Source organism: Phalangium opilio, unplaced genomic scaffold, assembly GCF_054372755.1.
Source record: "Phalangium opilio isolate 3A_F unplaced genomic scaffold, DU_Popi_V2 ptg000537l_1, whole genome shotgun sequence".
NCBI lineage: Eukaryota > Metazoa > Arthropoda > Arachnida > Opiliones > Phalangiidae > Phalangium > Phalangium opilio.
The window spans coordinates 2294388-2310344 of NW_028324243.1; the positions used below are offsets into that span (position 1 = coordinate 2294388).

The 15957-nt window shown below is 36.5% G+C and overlaps 2 protein-coding genes across 11 annotated transcripts; one reads left to right on the plus strand and one right to left on the minus strand.

Annotated features, from left to right (window-relative positions):
* Positions 1–3430: 3430 nt before the first annotated feature.
* Positions 3431–11307, minus strand: LOC149588794 (uncharacterized). Of its 3 annotated transcripts, XM_089862338.1 has the most exons (4): positions 11085–11307; positions 7774–7977; positions 7513–7716; positions 3431–6953 (listed from the first exon to the last, which is right to left on the minus strand). In XM_089862338.1, the coding sequence occupies exon 4, from the start codon at positions 6795–6797 to the stop codon at positions 4158–4160; it is 2640 nt and encodes an 879-aa protein (XP_089718464.1). In that variant the 5' UTR covers positions 6798–6953; positions 7513–7716; positions 7774–7977; positions 11085–11307; the 3' UTR covers positions 3431–4157. The 3 variants fall into 3 exon arrangements, with proteins under 3 accessions (XP_089718464.1, XP_089718465.1, XP_089718466.1); XM_089862339.1 differs by having other exon boundaries at positions 7513–7977; XM_089862340.1 differs by lacking the exons at positions 7513–7716; positions 7774–7977 and having other exon boundaries at positions 11175–11306.
* On the plus strand, positions 11020–13552 carry LOC149588795 (uncharacterized). 8 transcript variants are annotated; one of them, XR_016379901.1, is made up of 5 exons: positions 11020–11135; positions 11314–11512; positions 11650–11853; positions 12476–13265; positions 13356–13552. XR_016379901.1 is itself a non-coding variant. In XM_089862342.1 (5 exons), the coding sequence occupies exons 3-5, from the start codon at positions 11483–11485 to the stop codon at positions 12581–12583; spliced, it is 342 nt and encodes a 113-aa protein (XP_089718468.1). In that variant the 5' UTR covers positions 11020–11135; positions 11314–11400; positions 11467–11482; the 3' UTR covers positions 12584–13552. The 8 variants fall into 8 exon arrangements, 2 of the variants coding, with proteins under 2 accessions (XP_089718468.1, XP_089718467.1); XR_016379899.1 differs by having other exon boundaries at positions 12476–12948; positions 13006–13552; XR_016379897.1 differs by having other exon boundaries at positions 12476–12938; positions 13006–13552.
* Positions 13553–15957: the final 2405 nt, after the last annotated feature.

The window sequence follows — 15957 nt, forward strand, 5'->3', positions numbered from 1 at the left end:
GACTAATTGTATTTACCTTAAGTGGACAAGCAACGTTTCACTATTTTGTGGTTTTGAAAATGCATAGCTTGGCAACACTGTCACTTGTCCCGCGAATCGGCGTATGGGTTTTCCATCTTGAAGGAGAGAGGAATGGAGTGGAAACCCCCATACCTATAGCGTTGCCTATGTACCCCCACCTACGGCACCGTAGTCCTCCCAGCATTCTCAGCGGTTAGGTAGGGTCGTACTGGACAAAATTGTAAAGGGCGCTCCCTCTATCTATTGCCGAAAATATTATCCATATTTTCATTTTAATAGAGCTATTTCAGTGGGAGAAAAATTTCGTCTGCTACGAAAATTGGGCCTGTCTTTGAGTGTAGGGCGGACATTTTGTGAGGGTTTTCTCTATGGGCAAATAGCATTGGTGACGTAGCCATTACCCCCATACCTATAGCGTTGCCTGTGTACCCCCACCTACGGCACCGTAGTCCTCCCAGCATCCTCAGCGGTTAGGTAGGGTCGTACTGGACAAAATTGTAAAGGGCGCTCCCTCTATCTATTGCCGAAAATATTATCCGTATTTTCATTTTAATAGAGCTATTTCAGTGGGGGGGGGGGGAATTTCGTCTGCTACGAAAATTGGGCCTGCCTTTGAGTGTAGGGCGGACATTTTGTGAGGGTTTTCTCTATGGGCAAATAGCATTGGTGACGTAGCCATTACCCCCTCTGAAATAGCTCTATACAGAGAAAAAGAAATTATTATGGTTTTGAGAGGAGCTTCTCATTTTGGTTGTTGTTTAAAATATAACGCAATGCACGGGCCTAGATACATATAGCAGGCAATGAATAAAATATATCGCAATGCACGGGCCTTGATAGATAGAGGAGGCAATGTAGGAAACATAACGCAATGCACGGGCCTCGATAGATATAGGAGGCAATGATTTAACGACTTCGGTACTTGGGTTTATCTTTAATATTTAAATAAATATAATTATTTTTAATTATTTTAATCGCCAGTAAATAACTTTAAAAATAGTTAAATCGTTTAAAATAAAGTTGTTCATAATATCTTTCGAAACTTTGCTAATATTAACGTTTAAAGTGAAGGGTACCCTTCTTGCCCGCTTTCTTCAAATTTTGGGGTATATATACGTTTCGATTCCATTATAATAATAGATAAAAACGCATTCGCGTGAACCTTTGGTGGAAGCCCTGCCATTGGGAGGCTAGACGTTTCTCGTAACCCTAGCTGATCGCCGCGTATATCTTAAAACCAAATAATAGATAAAAACGCATTCGCGTGAACCGATGGTGGAAGCCCTGCCATTGGGAGGCTAGACGTTTCTCGTAACCCTAGCCGCTCGCCGCGTATATCTTGAAACCAAACGATGACGGTGGAAAAGAAGCCAGAATGTACTGACCGGCGTCCATGTGGAATGGACAAAAGACCTGAAGATGGTGGTGCATAGAAGCTGGTGTCAATGTGGAATTGACGAAAAACAGAAGATGGTGGTGCATAGAAGCTGGTGTCAATGTGGAATTGACGAAGAACAGAAGATGGTAGTGTATAGAAGCTGGTGTCAATGTGGAATTGACGAAGAACAGAAGATGGTGGTGCATAGAAGCTGGAGTCAAAGTGAAATTGACGAAGAACAGAAGTTGGTGGTGCTTGGAAGCAAGCACGTACAGACTAGTGTCCATGTGGGATGGACAAAGACTAGCAGATTGTGGTCCTTAGAAGCCAGTTAGTAAAGACTGGTGTTGGTAGATGAATGACAAAATTTCCGTGAACCGGAAATCGGGTATTTGTTTGCTCCGATTTGTAAACTGCGAACGCGGTCACGTGGGGTCTGACAGACAGACAGACACACAGACAGAAAGACAGGCAGACAGACACGGCCGGTGTAATACCTCTCCGTGACATACGTCACTCGGAGAGGTAAAAACATAGACTGCTTTTTAACTCTTTCCGTATTAATTTTGAATTGAGAAACAAGATTATCTTAAATATTAAAATAAATATAATTAATATTTAATATTTTCTTCGTTAGTTATTCGCCTTATTGAACGTTACATCGTTTTAAAAAAGAGCAATTAAACATTCTTGAGAGACTTGACTAATATTGGCGTTTGAAATGAAGCATACGCCGGTTGCTTCGCCTTAATCAAATAGGTAGTATATAATGGTGTCGAACTACAGTTAAAAGCAAGAACAACCGCAATTGCGAAAACCTATCGTGGACAACCCACCCTAGGGAGGCTAGACGTTTCTCGTAACCCTAGCTGATCGCCGCGAATGTCTTAAACCCAACGATGACGATGGAGTAGAAGCCAGGTGTGCAGACTGGTGTCCATGAGTGATGGACAAAAACAAAGACCAGAAGATGGTGGTGTAAAAGCCAGGTGTGCAGACTGGTGTCCATGTGGGATGGACAAAAACAAAGACCAGAAGATGGTGGTGTAGAAGCCAGGTGTGCAGACTGGTGTCCATGTGGGATGGACAATGACCTGAACATGGTGGTGTTAGAAGCCAGTAAGTACAGACTGGTGTCCATGTGGGATGGACAAAAACAAAGACCAGAAGATGGTGGTGGTTAGAAGCCAGTATGTACAGACTGGTGTCCATGTGGGATGGACGAAGGCCTTAAGATGGTGGTGATTAGAAGCCAGTAAGTACAGACTGGTGTCCGTGTGGGATGGACAAAGACCAGAAGATGGTGGTGTGAGAACTCAAGTAGAGTAGCCATTTCCGTGACTGTGAAAGCAGTTCGGAAATGGCGAACACGTTTGCTACGATTTGGAAACTGCGAACGCGGTCACGTGGGTGTAACAACAGACACACACACAGACACACAGACAGACACACAGACAGACACACAGACACACACGATCGTTACAGAACCTCTCCGTGACATACGTCACTCGGAGAGGTAAAAAGGTTTTGTAAAAATATATTTTTTTACTATTTACGTGTATTAAAGAGTTTACTTTAATGGAAGTAATAATATAATAAGATGGATAGTCACAAAGCTTTCGGCCCTTCTCATTTAATTCTATAAATTTAGGTCAAAGTGTTAACCTTAAGATTAAATCCTTTAAGTATCGCGGTTCGGTTAACTAACTTAAAAGAGTGATTTAAAATTTTATTGGATACGCAAATTTAAACCAGTTCCTTAATAAATATTGAATGCAGTTTACCAATTAGAACATCGGAAAGTGAATTTAGAGTCAAGCAAAACAATGACATTATCACCTTAATATACGAGTGCGGGGACCATCTCAACTAGAATCCAAGAAACTTCATCGGACAGGATCATTTTACTCATACTTAAGCCCTATAAATAAGGTGGTCTGGTGCAGAAAAAATTGCAATTAATTTTTTTAATACGAAGAACTCTTTGCTTCAAGTTTATATGTAGTTTTATTCAAATCTAGTTAATGTTAAATATACTGAAATATACTTTCAATCCAAATATAACTACATACGCAAGAATAATTCAAGTTTAAATTTTGAAAAACATTACATAACATATATTTAGGATTGTGCAGATTCTACTTGTGTTTCGTAATATAAAAGGTTTTTGTTTATGAATATGGCAACGATGTACTAATAATGAGTATTATTTGTACGGACAATGGTTTGATACCAGCACCATGTTATATCAAAGGAGTTTATTTAATATACATTTAGGATGAGACTTAAAGAATTATAAAACACTAGTTTATAGTAAGTTAAATTGCGCATTGTATTGTGACCCGCTACTCTGAAAAGCATCAATCGAACTGTTTAGACTGTGTTAAAAGTCTGTACAAATCTCGTAGACATCTGGCGGTTTTGTATCGTGCATTAAATGAAAAGTAACCGGCTACGGGATGAGTTTTAATCTGATCAATAGCAGAGAAAATGATCTACTAATTTCAAAGTCATTCGTAGGTGGTTGCTTTGGTCGCAGTCTTTCAACGTTGCAACAGATGATCATTAGTTTCGAGTTCTATTTTAACTTTAATGTAAGCGCTAATCAAATTCCTAGAGTTTTGTGATAATGGCATAGTTTCATATCGATTTCAGAAGTTAAATTGCGCAAATGTATTGTGAACCTCTACTGCACGGTGGCGTATTAATTTGCACAGCATCAATGGCACTGTGTTAAAACTCTGCACAAATCTCATAGTCATTTTTCGGTAGTTGCATGAGTCACCTTGTTTGAATTTTGAAAGTATGATGTGCACGCGTCGAAATCCAACGTTGGTTCCGTTTTAATTTGAATAGCTTCAAAAGTTTCGTTTGAGCTTTGTAAATATGACCTTCTCGCGTCATCATTCGATTTGGGTTCTGTTTTGACTTTAATGTAAGCATTAATCAAAGCGCTAGAGTTTTTTAAAGCTTTCATTGTCTCATCACCATTCCCGATCTGTGCATAAACTGCGTCGTAGTTCGACGGTGGTTCCGTTTTAATTTCAATAGCATCAATAGTTTCGTTGGAACATTGCAAATATGACGTTATCGCGTCGTCATTCGATTCGGGTTCCTTTTTTAATCTAATGAAGGCACTAATCAAATCACAGGAGTGTTGTGGAAATTGCGTTTCATCTTTAATGAACAACTGCGCACAATCTGCATCGTAATCCGAAGGTGGTTTCGGTTTAATTTGAAAAGCAATAATCGCATCATTTGAACTATGTAAGAATGGTGACATCGCATCATCACTCGATGCTGGAACTTTTTCCGATACGTTTTCATAACCTATTCCACATTCATATTCACCAGAGCTTTGTAGAAATGCTATACTAGTCTCGTTCTTCACCGTTGTTTCCTGTGTAATGGTAACAGAGCCAATTCCGCCACTTCCTTCGTGAATATCAGGGGCAATAGAATTATCTCGATGTTCATCATGACTTAAGTTAACAACATTTTCAACACTCTCCGTGATTAAGGCACCACAAGCAGAATCATGATTTGGAAATGCAGTCGTAGGAGACTTTTCAATGGGATTTCTCTGGCATACCAAACAGTATATACCATGATTAGATTTGAACGATCCACATTTTAAGCATTGTCTCGAAGATGTTTTTATCGGGTTTTTACTAGCGCACTTTTCCCATTTCTTCTTCTTGCTAGTGGAAATTAACGGCGTGACATCTTTACACTTGCCATCTTTCCGAGGGCAACCTCTCCGAACGATCCCTTGGCATTCGCTAGCTTTTGGTCTGGCTTCCTTGCTAGGACAACCTTTTGTCCTGACCTCTTTGCATTCACTAGCTTTTGGTAATACTTCTTTGCGAGGGCGAACTCTCGGTCTGACCTCTTTCAATTTGCTAGCTTTTGATATGGTCTCTTTGCGAATTCCAGTCTTCAGTGGAAGCCCTTTGCATTCGTTTGGTTTTGAAACTGTTTCTTTGTTGATGTCATTATCAAATTGGGCATTTCTTATCACGAAAGGGTCAGGCGTAGATTGTTTAGAAGCTTGTTTTATTGCTGTGTCCTCTTTCACAGTGGTCTGTTGAGGAGAAACATTTTCCGATGTAATACCGAGATCAGATGAGACACTTTGTAAAACAAGTCCGAGAGTATCGACCTCAGTAAAACGTTGACGTTTAAAATTGGACACCTCCCATCGTTGAGCTATTTCTTGCTCGCAACAATAACACGGAGCTCTTCTCTTGATTTCTCGTGTTAATCGGGAAGGCCGCGTATCTGACAAACATTTTTCAGTGATAGCTTTTGGACGACCTTTCGGCCTGACCCCTTCGCATTCGCTCGCTTTTCTTATTATTTCTTTGCGAGGGCGACCGCGACCTTTTGGCTGGCCGTCTTTGCGAGGGCGACCGCGACCTTTTGGCTGGCCGTCTTTGCGAGGGCGACCGCGACCTCTCGGCCCGCCCTCATTGTCTTCTTTATCTTTTGGTTCTGTTTCATCTTGATTGTAATTTTTCTGGGGAATATCTACGCATTCGCTTGCCTTTGGTATGGATATTTTGCTAGTGTAATGTTCCTTTTTTTTGATATTGCTATTTTCAAGTTCAACATTTCCGATCACGAAAGGTGCTGGTGTAGTCTGTTTGGCTGGTTGTATTATTGATGTGTCCTCTTCCGCAGAGTTCTGTTTAATAGTTACATTTTCCCTTGTATTACAAAGATGAGTTGAGACCCTTTCTATTACAATTCTGAGAGTACGGGCCACAGTGTTCTGTTTAGGAGCTACATTTTCCGATGTAATACCGATATCAGTTGAGACACTTTGTGTTACAAGTCCGAGAGTATCAGTCTCAGTAAAACGTTGACGTTTTAAATTGGACAACTCAAATGGTTGAGCAATTTCATGTTCACAACGACGCGGAGTTCTTCTCTTCATTTCTCGTGTTAATCGGGAAGGTCGCGTATCTGGCAAACATTTTTCGGTGTTAGAATTAGTTAATGTGCCTTTGCGAGGGCGACCCCTGCGGTTGACCCCTTTGCATTTGGTAGCTTGTGGTTGTGGTATTGTTTCTTTGAGAGAGAAATCTCTCGGCTTGCCGTCTTTGCGAGGGCGACCCCGACGACTCGGCTTTCTTTCTTTCCGAGGGCGACCGCGACCTCTCGGCTTAATTTGTGGTATTGTTTCCTCCTCCATGCCACTTTTCTGGGGAACACCTTCGCATTCGCTTGCTTTTGGTATGGATACTTCGCTAGTGTCATTTTCCATTGCGAAAAGTGCGGGAGAATCCTGTTTAGAAGTCGCATTTTCCGTTGTAACACAGAGATCAGATGAGATCCTTTTTAAAATAATTCTGAGAGTATCGCCGCCAGTGAAATGTTTCCCTACTAATGGCATTTCGCTCGTGTGCTTTTCGTGCACAGTTTTTTCTTCCGACGTTTTTAAATGAAACAATAGATGAAGAAAACGTTTATAAGACCTGGTCGTTTCAATTTCCACGCCACCCTTCCTCTAGCGTTTTCAACTTCGGGCTCTTGGGGTTCACTTCGAGCACTAATAAATGAAAAGAAAAATATTTTAATTAATTCCTCAAGATAAAGGATTAAATTTTCTATTTCAAAAGGTGATATCTACGATTCCACTCGAGCTTTTATCTTCGTGCTCTAATTACAAGAAAATTGAAGAAATCCTATATATTCCTGCCATAACTACTATAAAATGCACGCGTTATGCATCCAAATTGAGATTGGGCGTTAAACGTTAATTTTTGAAACATAGCAAATTCACGTAAGTTTTCTTAATGATTTTGGTGTTCGTTTATTAGTCTCAATCTCTACTTTTGAAGAGATATCAGAATATTGTAGCAAGTAATTCATTACGATGATTGCCAAAAGTAAATACTGTAATAATCAAATAACTTTGAATCCGCATTATCTCTCTCTTAAATAGACAAACAACGAGGACCAATCAAAACTAGCTATGACAGGAAAGAAGTGAAGACATTCCGCGTACGGTGTCATGACTACAGTGGAGATTCTACCCTCTAACCTAAGCGTGCATTTATTTGTCACGCATTTCTATATATAAAATGGTAAATAAAGCATTTACTGACTTGTAGACCAAAAACCGCAGCGATTTCAATATTCACGCATCTCGTGTTGATAATATGCTTTTAGTGACTGGCTTAGAAAGATTTCTAACAATATATTCCCAAGATATCCGAAAACAAAATTGGAATATCTGAACACGTGGTAAATTCATCTTTCTTCAACTTGGGTTTCAATAAAAGAGCTTCGCAATCGTTAATCGCAATGAGCTAGAAAACTCTTCAACAATTATGTCCCAATAATTTTTCCAATTTCCCCATTTTTACCAAGTGAAAGACGCTATAGATTAGCAAACATCACAAAAATGTACTACTAGAGTAGTAAAACCTAAAATTTTAACTACAGGGAAAATTACATATTATTTCATGTTACCAAAACAAACACTGTAAATTTTACGAAACTAGTGATATCAAGAACGGATTTAAACTAATAGGGTCACAGCATGGAATCTCGCGGTTGAGAAGAATCGTCTGCTAAAATTTATGTCACGTGTCTATTAGCATACAACACGCCCTGGTAACAGGCGATAGTTAAAGTACAAAAATTCCATAGGGCCGCTTTAGGGCGGTTCTTCTTTTGCATCATCACAGCCGACTCGATCACGCTTTTGGCTGCACGCGCTATAGGAGCCCGTCCAATCGGCCTCAAAACGCGTTTCACACATTTTAAGCCAAAAATAGGAGTCAGCTTTTAACATGGACGTCTATGGGAGGAACACCATTTTTTGGTCCTAATTTTATTAGTATTGGCTCAAATCTCTTGAAATTTTAACGAGATGTGTAAAATAAGGCTGGTTATCTTGGTGCAAAGTATGAAAAGTTTTTTTTGTAGGTTTCTTTTTTGTAAAAAAATTGAAACGAAAGTTAGCCGTAATTAAAAGTCTAGTCATCAAACAGTTTAAATGTGTTTTCTTCGGTTTCACTGGTTCGAATCTCTTGAACTTTAATGAGAGGCATGTTGAAGAGTTTTAAAGTATCGTGCAAAGTTTCAAAGTTATAAACGAATAGTTCTTTTCCTAAAAATTCCCTAAGTTTCTAACGCTATTCTTTTTAAAACTTTGAAAATTTGCACGATAATGTAAAACCCTTCAATATGCCTCTCACTAAAATTTCATGATATTCGAACTAGTGAAACCGAAGTAATCACTTGTTTATTAGGGAATTTCGTTTGATATGAGGTTTATACATTCGAGTGTCGTTAAGGATTAGACTTAAGTCAAATTTTTAACATTTGGTTAATATTTATCGTCATTCTGAAGATCTTTTATTACTGCTAATACCGTGACAATGTCCGCTGAAAAAATTTATCCGGATCATCTACATTCACAGTTCTTTACACAAGATGTTCCGCATGTACTGGTAATGAGTGTTAAAAATTCATCTGATGCAGGAGGGAGTGGTGATATGATCCGTGATCGCGAGCCCATTCCCATTGTTCGGTGATTAAATCATTTCTTAGCCATTGTTGGACTTGAAGATACACTCGAAAAGAATGTAGGTTTGCGGCGTCGGTTAAAGGAGAAAATTCAGCAAGATCAAACGAGGACTTGACAGTAAGTGTGGCAACGGTTCTATTATATTTGAAATATCTACATAGTTAAGAGTAACGTGTGAATAAACATCCTTAAAAGCGGCTAGAAATCTCTCTCCGATAGCAGCTATGGCTTTCTTAGATGCAATATGGTAATTAAAAACGCTCACTTTTTTCTAATATGTTGATTATCTTTCAATAGTTTAAACCCCCTCTTATCATAACCACACCTATTTACAGCATGTAAATGAAAGAAATGTTCTCTGAATCTTATTTCTCAAATGTCTCGATTTGCGATTGGTGTCGCTTTGGTTTCAGGTTTAACAATGAAGCCGTTCCAATTCGGATGTGATAGTTCTTGCAAAAGCACCAAGATATTCCGTGACTACAATGGCTAGGAAACAATTTAAACCCCGAAGAATGGGAAAGGGTTCGCGATCACCAATGTCGAAGACCCATTCACACCACTCTCTCCTGCACCAGACCAACTTTTAATACTCATAACCAGTAACTGCGGAACCTCTTGTGTAAAGAACTATGATTTCAAACCATCCGAATTTGGTTGCTCAGCAATGAGTGGACATTGTCGCTGTACTAGCTGCAATAATTGTAAAAATATCTTCAGGCTGACGATGATTATGAATAAAATGTTAGAGATTTGTATTAAATCTAATCTTTAACAACAAAAGAATGTACAAACCCCATATTAAATTATATTCCCTAACCACCAGAGAATTACTGCTTTGAATAACTTTTCTATCTTTCAGAATGTAGGGTAATCATTTTCGTGTAGGCATTTTAAAGCTGGCATCGATAGTTAAAACATGACAATAGCTATTTTTTATTGTTTATTATGTTCATGAAAATCATCTACTCAATGTAGAAATTTCGAAAAGATTTACATATTTGGAACTTTCCGCAGTCATTTTCCAAGATGGCGCCCAGCTATCAGTAGCACGTCTTCAATATTTTAGTGTGATGTTCAGACGGTCTTAAACAATATATTTACCATTTTTTTAAGAATACGCAGTATTTAAATGACATTACCGGCAGCCATTTTCCAACATGGCGGTCAAAATATCCGATGAATGGCTTCAATATTTTACTTTGAGGTTCACACAGCTCTCATAATAATATCTGTCAATTTTCATAATTTTCCAACATATACACGGCGGCCATTTTCCAATATGGCGACCCAACTGTCAAACACAGAGCTGTAAGATTTTATTATGATGGCATGTGGTTCCATTCATTATGTGCACCAATTTTTATAATATTTAAGAAGAGCGTGCAATACATTGTAGCTGGAATTCCCGGCGGTCATTTTCCAAGATGGCGGCGAAAGCTCGCGTTCTACAGCAGGGGACTTTTAGTATATTTTTGTTTGGTCAAAAACAACCCATATACCAATTTTCACCTTTATGTTCAAATGTTCTAGGTCAAACCCTAAAAGTCCTGGGCTAAAGCAATTTAATTATGGCTAATTTTCGTTTTAATTTTTTTACAAAGAAACTATAAAAGAGAAACTTTTGAGACTTTGCACAAAACTAGCAAAACTTATTTTGCATATCTCATTAAAATTTCAATAGGTTTGAAGCAGTATTTTCAAAATTAGTACCAATAAACTGTGTTCCTCCCATAGACGGCCAAGTTAAAAGTTGGCTCCTTTGATTTTTCGAGCGAAAAAGCCGAAAATTCCTGATATGCGCTTAAACGTAGGAAAAAGATTGTTCGAAGGGGCTTCTATAGCAGACCTAGAAATAGCACACGTCCACTGGTCCAAAACCAGTTTATTAATTGCTTGGACTAGTTTTTTAATTCAAAAAGTGGGGGTTACTGGTCCCCGGGACCAGTTTATTAATTGCAAATCTATAGGAGAACAAAGGCTGGGACCACTCCGGAGACCAGTTTATTATTTAGGACACTAGGGGGGTCACTGGTCCCAAGGACTAGTTTAAAAATTATCCTTATTTCTAAGTCTGTTCTATAGCGTGTGCAGCGGCTCGAGCCAAAGCGTGATAGAGTGGACTGTGGCATCATTGCTTACTGCTTAGGTCTTAGGCCTTGGCGTTTCACGCCAATATTATAGTAACTCAAGGTATTGTTAATGTTTTTCATCAATTATAAATACATTTACTTTAAAGTGCTTAAGGAACTCTTTCGGACTTCAATCTTGCGGATATTTCACATCCTATTTCCTTGTCACCTTTATTATCATTAAAACGTTTATTTCTCTCTCTGAACAGCTTAATTTTTTATACCTATAATTGCTGCAGATTGACATAGATGGCGCGGGATATCGCAGGGGAAAGTTTCAGTAGCGTAACATAGCGAGAAACAATCGTTGAGATTTTCACGTGTTGGTAGGTTTACACGAAAATTAACTCTTTAGTTTTTACTGGTTTTTCGGTTTGATATTTATTCTCTAGATTTATTTTGAAACGGATGAGCTGCAGGTTGCAGCAGATGATAATGGTAAGCCCTTTTTCTTTTTTAATTTAGAAATACAACCAAAAAATCCCTATTTTGATATAAGCCTTGCCCGTACTAGCAATATGTATTAGGTCCTAACTGAGCTAGGCAAATTGCTGATACGTTTTTTTTAATTTTAGTTCCTGTTTCTCTCTCTCTCTCTTGTTAAAATTATGGATTACATTGGATCAAGGAAGAACTGTTTATCACAAGGGGAACAAAAATTAAAACAAAACCATATTGTCAAATGCAATGTTATTGGAAAATCAAAAGCGTACAATACTGGTAACTGCATTCAAGCGTTGGTTCTTCAAACCTCTGTACTTGCTGATGAACCTCACAAGGTTAATCTGGATATTAGTGATTATCATGAGCTTGATATTAGCTGTTCATACCCAGCGGGAAATGGAGGCTAAACTTGACTTTAGCTCGCGCATTCAAAACACAGTTTTTTCAATAAATATCATTTATTCTAGGTTAGGATAATTAGTTAAAATTAAGGTGCGGAAATTAATTAAAATGTATATTTTCCATGTTTTTCTATATTTTACCTTTCATATTAAAGGTTACGTTTGGTTAGGTTAGGTTTGGTTTGGTTAGGTTAGGTTTGGTTTGGTTAGGTTAGGTTAGGTTAGGTTAGGTTTGGTTTGGTTAGGTTAGGTTAGGTTAGGTTAGGTTTGGTTGGGTTAGGTTAGGTTAGGTTTGGTTGGGTTAGGTTAGGTTAGGTTTGGATAGGTTAGGTCTGGTTAGGTTAAGTTATATTTTTAGATATTTTATGGTATTTGGTGGCTTTGAAGAAGGAACTGGTCGGGTTTTATGGTCGTGAAAATATTTATTAAAATAGTTTACGTGACTTAAATGTAGTTAATTATCATATAATGCAGTTATGCTGCATCGCAACACCTAAGTATCAAATTGTTCATTTTGATGAGTCTAAACAAAAGCTAATTTTAGAATCGCTCTTAGCTAGTACAAGTTATGACACGGCTCTTCAAAAGCATATTCAACCCAGCCAAAACCTTTTACGGATCAAGAAGAGACAGCGAGACTAGAGTCATGAAGGAAAGATTTTAACAGAATGTTCCATTTTTGTTAAAAATGTTTCTTCTCGCAAAAAGTCAACAATGACCCAGTTTTTCAATAGCCTAATGGATCGAGTAAATTTTTTTCATTTAAATTTACGCGATAAATTAACCGTATTAAACGATGGCGAGAAATCATTTTATGATAATGAAGTTTGTTTATCAATTGAGATTTGAGAAAGCTGTCGCCTTTGCCATAAAGACGGAGAGTTAAAATGATCCTTTGTGGAAAAAGGAAGGGAAAAAGCGTTTCACTGGCAGTATTTGTTATGAATATTACATTTCTTTTCCTAAAGACCCATCAGAAAAAACTCTGGAGTCAAAATTCAGCGGCAATAAAACAAGTAGTATGGCATCGTAAATGAGAAACATGCTATTGATGCTTTTGAAAAGAAACTTAATGTAAAATTTCAGAGAATTGGATTCGTTTTTAACCCATCCTATCCTTTAATTGGATGTTCCCCTGATGGAATTATTCCTGGTGATTTAATAGAGGTGAAATATCCAGTTATTGGTGAAAAGGAGAATTAGAAGCTGTCATAAAGGAAACTTCATACATCGTGAAGGGAAAAGGAATATTAACGCTAAAGCCGAAGTGCAAATACTATGGCCAAGTGCAACTCAATTAAGCTCTGTTAGAATTTGTTAATTGCTATTTTATCATTTATTCGAAGGTATAAAATGATTGTTGTATTATTAATGTTCCCCGCGATCAAAAATTTATTGATATTCTTTTAACCCGCCTTCAAATTACATATTTTAAGTATTTCATTCCATTATACCTAAAATGGAGGAAGAAACTGTGATATTACCTACTGTGAATAATTTCGGGTTCCTAAAATGAAATGGTATATTTTAAAATGAAAGGAAAAACATTTTATAATTTTTTTAATTACGTTGTTGTGATATTATCTGAAGTTCAGTACAAAATAAACGTCTGGTCATATCAACTGGTCAAAAATTCCAATTAATAATTATTTACAACTTATTTTTCAATTCAAAAATGCAAATTAATAATTATTTACAACTTATTTTTCAATTCAAAAATGCAAATTAATAATTATTTACAACTTATTTTTCAATTCAAAAATGCAAATTAATAATTATTTACAACTTATTTTTCAATTCAAAAATGCAAATTAATAATTATTTACAACTTATTTTTCAATTCTAAAATGCAAATTAATAATTATTTACAACTTATTTTTCAATTCAAAAATGCAAATTAATAATTATATACACCTTATTTTTCAATTCAAAAATGCAAATCTATATCTATATAAATCAAAGTCCTGACTGACTGACAGACTGACTGATAATCAACACCCAGCCCAAACCGCTTGCCCTAGAAGGCTGAAAATTTGCAGGAACGTTACTCATAAGTAGTAGGCGGCGCGTACTAAGAAAGATTTTTCCAATCCGCCGCCATCTTAAAAAATGGCGCCCAGAAATGTAAAAAATATTCTCTATGCAATAAAATACACGCGTTTCAACCGATTTCACAAATATTTAGTACACTGGTTTCCTTTAACCTTAAGACGGGCTGAATGGTCTTTCGGGTTCGATTTGTCGCCATCTTTTAAAATGGCGCCCAGAAATGTAAGAAAATATTCTCTATGCAATAAAGTCCGCGCGTTTCAACCGATTTCACAAATATTTAATACAATGGTTTCCTTTAACCTATAGACGGGCTGAATGGTCTTTCCGGTTCGATCATTTGTTGCCATCTTTTCAAATGGTGGCCTAAAATTTAAAAACTCTTTATGTAATAATGTCCGAGTGAAAAGAAATAAAATATATCCCGACGGGCTGACGGACTGTGCCGAGTGTCTTCGCTCCTAGGGTGCTACAAATTATTAGTCATCAGTAAAATCTACACATTCTTTATATCATTTTAGATGGAAGTTCTTATTACACGCGAGCGACGCCGCGGGTAACGGCTAGTTAATAATTATATACACCTTATTTTTCAATTCAAAAAAGCAAGTTAATAATTATTTACACCTTATTTTTCAATTCAAAAATGCAAATTAATAATTATTTACACCTTATTTTTAAATTCAAAAAAGCAAATTAATAATTATTTACACCTTATTTTTCAATTCAAAAATGCAAATTAATAATTATTTACACCTTATTTTTCAATTCAAAAATGCAAATTAATAATTATTTACACCTTATTTTTAAATTCAAAAAAGCAAATTAATAATTATTTACACCTTATTTTTCAATTCAAAAATGCAAATTAATAATTATTTACACCTTATTTTTCAATTCAAAAATGCAAATTAATAATTATTTACACCTTATTTTTCAATTCAAAAATGCAAATTAATAATTATTTACACCTTATTTTTCAATTCAAAAATGCAAATTAATAATTATTTACACCTTATTTTTCAATTCAAAAATGCAAATTAATAATTATTTACACCTTATTTTTCAATTCAAAAATGCAAATTAATAATTATTTACAACTTATTTTTCAATTCAAAAATGCAAATTAATAATTATTTACACCTTATTTTTCAATTCAAAAATGCAAATTGATAATTATTTACACCTTATTTTTCAATTCAAAAATGCAAATTAATAGTTATTTACACCTTATTTTTCAATTCAAAAATGCAAATTGATAATTATTTACACCTTATTTTTCAATTCAAAAATGCAAATTAATAGTTATTTACACCTTATTTTTCAATTCAAAAATGCAAATTAATAATTATTTACAACTTATTTTTAATCCAAAAATGGTAATTAATAATTAAGTCTAAAATTCCAACTAATTATTTACAATTTATTTTTTAAGTTGTAACCGATTTTCTGTAAAAGCTAGGTTACAGGTTGAAACAATGAGCTCAAGACCAATAATTAAGTTTGAACTCTTTATTCAGGTTCATTGGGGTTAGTACTTGTTACATAAAGAATAATGAAATAAATAATTGATTGTGTCTATTTACAATGAATTGATAGGATGGGAAGTGAGAGCGCCAGACTAGGGGTGTTCCTTTCGGAGGCAGCTAATAAAAGCAATACTAGGGTTGAAGTAGAGCCAATTGTGTTCCGTCTTAGGCCTACTGAAGTGATGGGACGAACTGAGAACGTTAACGCGTTGAAACTAGTCATAACGGACTTAATCACTGGATTGCCTCGTACAAGGTCAATCTACCCTACAACTACACAGATATTAGCTTAGAAGGTGAATGCGGGGCCTACGGGCCTACCGCACTAGCTTACTAACTCTCAGCTAACACCAACAACCAGTGGCGTCGCTAGGCCATTTTAGGGGGGGCTATAGCCCACCCAAATTCCAAACTTAGCCCCCCCCCCAAATAATCCGTAAACCCTACCCAAAAATTGCTG

What these genes read in the sequence shown, in the direction of transcription:
- LOC149588794 (XM_089862338.1), bottom strand. Translation starts at nt 6,797, where the DNA reads ATGCCATTAGTAGGGAAACATTTCACTGGCGGCGATACTCTCAGAATT.
- LOC149588795 (XM_089862341.1), top strand. Translation starts at nt 11,483, where the DNA reads ATGAGCTGCAGGTTGCAGCAGATGATAATG. An exon ending in GGTTGCAGCAGATGATAATG is followed by an intron (nt 11,513 to 11,649) that starts GTAAGCCCTTTT and finishes TTTTAATTTTAG; the next exon opens with TTCCTGTTTCTCTCTCTCTC. An exon ending in TTGCTGATGAACCTCACAAG is followed by an intron (nt 11,854 to 12,475) that starts GTTAATCTGGAT and finishes AATCGCTCTTAG; the next exon opens with CTAGTACAAGTTATGACACG.